At 46.6% G+C, this 6450-nt stretch overlaps 1 protein-coding gene across 4 annotated transcripts in view; it reads right to left on the bottom strand.

Annotated features, from left to right (window-relative positions):
* LOC102196089 (ankyrin repeat domain-containing protein SOWAHC) overlaps nt 1-6450 on the bottom strand; it is a 44386-nt gene that overhangs the window by 29872 nt on the left and 8064 nt on the right. For 2 of the 4 annotated variants that reach the window (XM_013913853.1, XM_013913854.1), the window contains exons 3-4: nt 6009-6118; nt 2866-3105 (exon numbers count right to left, since the gene is read on the bottom strand). In XM_013913853.1, coding sequence (XP_013769307.1) covers nt 2866-3105; nt 6009-6118 — 350 coding nt within the window. The remainder of the gene's footprint in view (nt 1-2865; nt 3106-6008; nt 6119-6450) is intronic. The other 2 variants (XM_005745151.1, XM_013913855.1) reach the window with 2 other exon arrangements.

Raw genomic sequence — 6450 nt, forward strand, 5'->3', positions numbered from 1 at the left:
GATCCAAACTCGGTCTCACGGACGTATCGGGCCTGGAGCACAAGCTAAAGAACAGCGAACAGTATGTTTATGGAAACTTTCTGTGGGTGGGAGGGTTCTCCTGGAGCTCCTTCAGGGCCCGTTCCTGCTCCAAAGCGCCGCTGTGGGCTCGGATGATGCTGTTTGTGGGTCTCCTGTAATTTGGCGCTAACCTGTGAGCGCGCTGAGCTCTGCTTCCTGTGATGAAATATCTTGCACACATTAACATATTAATTGAGAATTTCCAGCTGCCGTGTTGTTCCGATGGATGGATTCAAAGCAGGCTCCGAGTCAGAGGAGGAATTTAATGAGAGCGATAACGACTGCGGCGTTTTGGAGAAAAAGCTCTCATCTCACCCCAGGAACCCCCACCTTATGTAATCTGCCCTCTCATTCAGCGCTGCCGCAGTGTGATTGTTCGAGAAATGAAAAAGCCATTTTGGAGCGGGCGGCGCCGTCTGTTGTGTCGCGTGGCCCTCGTTGTCAGAGACTCGCAGGGGTCATCGGAGGTCAAGAGAATTATGATTACGCCGTAGCTTCATTCGGCGGGGGGGATGTGGAGCCTGCCGCCAGCGTGATGATACCTCTGCAGAGGGCGGGAGTCCGTTCAGTCCACTAGGTTCATCACGACAAGATGGGGTCAGCTTTTCCTCGCCGGCGTCCGAATGTAAGAGCGAGAGGCTGAACGAGAGGGCGCAAACACGTGTGATTACTCAGATCTAAAAGGTGGGACGGCAAAGGTGAAACAGATTTGATCGCATTAAAAATCCTGAATGAAAACGTAGACGGAGCCTCGCTCAGGCTGAGCTCACCTGACTTCACCTGAGCACTTCCTGTTTCTCCTCATTCAAGCTCATCCTTTAGTTTAAGGTCAACGAACTTCACAACACTCATTAATAAATGATAAACCCAATTAAGGGTAATTAAACACAATAGTTTCTATCAGTGCGTTACACTTTATTACCACCGTGATAAACGTGGAGGGGAGAAGTGGGCGGGTCTTCCTGTTTCACTCACGGTTTAGCTTTGGTTCTGTTGACATCACAGTCTGGGTACAATGTGACGAGAACCTCAGCCACACACCAGACTCCATTCAAAAATTCAAACATTTACTGCAGTGTTGTCTGACTCTTACTGAAGGTTTGTTCTGAACAAACAGTGACCATGTGATGTCACCTAGGGCGTACCTGCACTCTGAACCGCTGACATCACTTTAGCTGCAGCTCCATCGTTACAGGAAGAAGCTGCACTTTGGCCCAAACGTGTTAACATGCAGACCCTCCCCTCTGTCCTCATCGTGGAACAAACTGCACTGTAAGAAGCTAGCTCTCTGGTTGTGGACAGTATGGGCTGGATTTGCAGGCATCCTGGATATGCATATGGATGTTATACCTGATGTGTACCTGCCCACAGAGCTCAGCGTTTCTGTGCTCAGTCCATGATGGACAAACAAATAAGTTAATCATGGAAGCGTGATTCTTCTTTATGCCACAGAAATCACCTCGGTCTGAAGCAACACATGTTGCTGTGAACTATTTACAGCAAATATTTCCTATTTCTTTGTGCTTTTATTTTGGCGTTCCGTGATCGGAGCGAGGAGTGATGTCACATAATGTGAGTTTCTGTGTTCACAGACCCAGATTTGTGTAACAGTTCATTATTGTCAGACTCACAAACACCCAGCAGAGCTGGTACAGGCAGAGGTGGGACCAAGTCATTGTTTTGCAAGTCTCAAGTAAGTCTCAAGTCTTTATCCTCAAGTCACAAGTCAAGTCTCAAGTAATGTCAGGCAAGTCAGAGTCGAGTCTCAAGTCACTGGTGTAAAAGTCCGAGTAAAGTCACAAGTCTGAAACTTTGCATTTCAAGTCCTTTCGAGGACTTAAAAAAAAAACAAAAAAAACCCCCCAGAATGTTGCAGTTATGCTAAATGTAAATATTAGACCATGTAATTTTTAAATCTGTGTTTTTCTCAACACATGACGAAATAGTGAACTTAGAAAATATACACAAATTGTGAAATTGCACCTCTTTAAAATGCAGCTCAATTAAACCTAGCTCCAAGAATAATTTTCACCGACTGAGATAAGCTGCATGTTATTCTTGGATGCGCTTGTAGGACCAGCTTTAAAATCGCATGACAAAAATATCATACACATTAAAAAAAACTGTATCACCAACGGAGCCTGGACAACATTTGCTAGTTAGATGAAGTCATGAAGCCCCGCCTACCGTTCTTTATACAACTTCAACCGTCGGAGAAAGTTGGAAGTTGTTCCATCTCTGTCTGTGATTCTCTACTTGCATGTTTTGCATATTGCATTTCGGGTTTTTGTTGACTACTTCATAGTTTATGTACCTGAAAAAAAAAATCTCCTTGCAGCATTTGAGCGTTTTTTTTCTTTTTCTTTTTAAAAACAAGAAAATCTGGTTAATTTGATTGGCTGTGCTACAGCTCACGCACACATACGTACGGAGTGTGGTTTGAATAAATGAATGAATTGAATTAATGGTGCACACTTTCTATATAATATAATATAGTATGCGTGTTAAATTTTATATTTGGGGTGAAACATCAAGTCTTTTCAAGTAAACCGGTTCAAGTCCAATTCAAGTCCCAAGTCATTGGTGTAAAAGTCCAAGTCAAGTCACAGTCTTAGAGCATTTTTTCAAGTCAAGTCTAAAGTCATAAAATTAACGACTCGAGTCTGACTCGAGTCCAAGTCATGTGACTCGAGTCCACACCTCTGGCTGGTGTAAACCAATCCCAACAGCTGCTCGGCATTTCCGATTTCCTGCTTCGGAAACAAAAGTCTGCGTGAACGCCCCGGCTCTTCGTCTTTCACTCACCCTCCCGAACACGTTGGACTCGCTGGCCAAAGATACCGAGTCGCTCCTCAGAGACAGCAGGTCGCAGCAGGTCACGTCTCCTCCGTCGCCGCTGGAGGTCGGCCTGCTCGCGCTCACCGCCGCGAAGGTCGGCGGGTCTGAGGGTCCGCCCACTTTCTGCAGCGATGCTTCTTCGACCGCAGTCCCAGGTTTAAAACATCCGTCAGGCCGGCGGCCTCGAGCCACCATCTCTGTGTTTCTCTGTGGACCAACAAGCACTCGTTGGATCAGCTGGATCATTAGATGAGAGCACGTTTACTGATAAACAAAATGTCTGAACACCACGCTGGCCGAGGCACCCATTGCTACTATGTCTACACGATTCTCCAGGTTTGGCGGTGAAGCCTGGCGTGTTACAGTCACGCAGGGGCTCGTTTCAGACATTATGTACCAGGCAAAGACTGAGCAGCATCAAAGCTTCAAAGGCAGAAGTTATAAACTTTTCTCACCAGTGAGGAAGAAATCTCAGAGCTTCCACGCGACAATCAGATTGTTGTTCGTTTTACATGGTCGTATGTTTGTGTGGACATGTGATCAGGTTCGTCATGTGCTGTGGAAAGAGGCTGATGACACTTTTACCCCACAGCACACAGAGTACACGTAAAAGTACTGCAGTCTCTGGAACAAAGTGTACTTTAATAATCAGAGAAAAAGTACTCAGAGTACATTTAAAATGTCCATCTGAAGTATTAAACAGGACTTTCTCACTAAACAGCGCTAGTGATGAAGTTGGCCAATCATCAGAAAGATGTCTTAAAAGGGGAGGAGCTTGTGTGAGTCACAGAATGAGTTGAGTATAAAACAAATAAGGATTATTTTAAGCTGTGAGTCATGCAAAGCTGCTGTAACTTAGTGACACAATATCCTGCTCCGTTGCAGGACGACCTCAGTGTCCTCAGACGAGTCAGCGTGGCGAGGATGGGCTCTGTTTTTAACTTTATTGGCTTTGATTTGATCGGAGTTTCTCAGCTTGTGGGGCCAGGACTCCCAGACTAAACATGTCCAACCAGACAGGAAGGGCCTACGCTTTCAAAATAAGAGCGCGGGATAGTCAAACAGCAGCCTGAGAGTGGGTGAGCTGCTTCAGTGAACTCTGCACACATCTTCTCATGGCTTTCCTGCCTTCAGTGGCGAAGTTCAAGAAGCTGGGCCCGTTTTAAAATTTAAAGTAGAAATGGACACGCTGCAGGTTCGGGCACACCTGAGATGCATCGGCTCAACTCTCGCTGCATATTAACTGTCAGCAGCGGCCTGCGGGGCGTCGTTCACCACGTGCTCGCTCTGCGGTTTGGCTGTAATTCCATTTGTTGCGTCGTCCTCGGTCGGAGCTTCCCCTTCGGGACAGATCGGATCTGATTTAAACGTAAATCGGCGACCTCGCCAATAATCTGCATTTCTTTATTTGTCTGCAGACGCGGTGAAGGCGAACGCACGCAGAGGATGGAGGGTTAACCCCCCCCCGTTCCAGGCGCCGCGTGGAGCGAATCCCCTGGTGAACGCTCAGGCCTGTAAATTGTTTATCAGACACTAATGCAGGAGCCTAATCCTATTTGCATTCATATTAGTTCCCCGTATCTGAGGGAATGACTTATTTCAATCCTTCGGAGGGTAAATAACTTTATGCATGATATCAGTATCGTCATAATTCACATCAGTAAAGTCAATTTGCTTTAAGTGGTCCTCCGCTGTGAGCTGCAGAGCTTCAGAGGAAACTTATTTGGAGGCGCTTTGGATCAGTGAGCGCGCTCACACGAGGGTGGGTAATGCAAACCTCTCAGAGGAGTGCCCACCCTCCCTCTGCAGGTTCAAGTATCTCCTGCTTCCATTTCCTGTTTCCTGTGGCCAGCAGACTTTTCTTAGACGCATTTTCACAGCAAGTTTTTACATCCTTTCTTGATTTGTGACACCATCAAGAGTCTGTACAGAAATGTACCCAAAAACATGAAAAATAAAAAAAAAGATGAAAAAGGTAATGAGCAGGAAAACAGGACACAGGTGGAGACGATGTGGGCGGGGCAGAAAAATCACAAAAACGGGAAGTAAGACACGACACGGTGAGAAACTAGCCTAAAACAGGAAATGACGCTAACGCTGTGTCCACGATGGCAGCGATTTGTTTGTTACTTAGAAGCTGAGAGCTGGTTGGACGTTCCAGGCTCCGGTTACCTAGGTGACCGTCTAATATATTTATTACCAGGTTATTATTATTATTATCAGTCAAAGGTACTCTTCACTCGCATTGGTAGTTGCTTCAGTCACCTGGAAGCAGCTAGCACTAGCATGTTCTTCACTTCCTGTGGTCTCTGGTTGCACGTGTATACAGAGCCACTGACAACCGCCTGGCGACCTCTGGTTGCTAAGGAAAACAAATCCCCAGCTGGATGGTGAGCGGTTGCTGGAAGTTGCTGAGTAAAATGAAGAAAACCTTGTGAAATTTGTATGGAAGACGTCGACTGGTCTGCACACGCTCGTCAGCTGCGCTCTGAGCGTGTGCGGCCGGTCTTTGCACGCTGCCGCATTTATTTACTGATGATGTGACTGACTTGATGCGTGAGATGGGACGAGATGTGACGGCCTGCAGACATTCAGATGCTTCTCGGTGTCTTGTGTCAGGAGGGGCAACGAGCTTCACTGATAAAATACTGATTATTGTTTGCATGTGGAAAACGACACGAGTGGAGTCGCTGACAACGGTGGCGAGGAACAGGAAGAAGAGAAGTCTGTCACGATCTGAAAAGCAGGACGTTTGAGATAAAAGACAGCGCAATGAAAATACGAACATTTAAAATAGTTCACGGTGAACAAAAACATTACTGAAAACACGCCTAAAATCCACAGCGGGACGAGCGGCTACGCGGCGCATAATTACCGCTCTAAACGCACAGACGTACGGGAACATGAAAATGAGGAAAAGTGGTTTTGAAGACGCAGAAAAACGTGTCAGGCTGATGAAGAGAGACTGTCAGAAGGGCCGGGCTTTGAACTTGATCAGAGGCGCCGTTTACAGAAAGAACAAAGCAGCAAATGTGGAGAAGAAGAGCGACCTGCGAGCGCTGCCAACAAAGATGAAGCCATGAATAAAGATGAGCCATCTCTGGACTCACCTGCTCTGTCTCAGTGACGACCGGCGACGGCACGCTACCGCCTGACTCCCCGGCTTCGTCCTGATTGGCTACCCCCATCATTAGGTTGGAATCTGGGTCTGGAGGCAAAGCTGCATGTAAGCAGATGGAGGCCAAACATGAAGACAAGCCCACACCTTTATCTGATGGTCGTGTGTTTTCTCAGAGGTTGTTATAGTTACATCGAGACGTTACTTACTCATCAGCAGAACCTCAGCAGGTGAAATCTACGAAGGAACGTCAGCATCAACGTTCACGTAAATAATGTTACTGATTTTGAGAACAAAGTTGAAATTGTGAGATTACAGACGGCTCGTGTAGACGAGTCAGTGAGACAAAGTGATGGTCCGTCCTGTGATACAACAGGACCATCGATGACCTCACATCTGTCCAGATGTTTCTGAATCAGAATCAGAATCAGAAT

Source organism: Pundamilia nyererei, unplaced genomic scaffold (genome assembly GCF_000239375.1).
Source record: "Pundamilia nyererei isolate P.nyererei 1_Seehausen unplaced genomic scaffold, PunNye1.0 scaffold00154, whole genome shotgun sequence".
Classification (NCBI taxonomy): Eukaryota; Metazoa; Chordata; class Actinopteri; order Cichliformes; family Cichlidae; genus Pundamilia; species Pundamilia nyererei.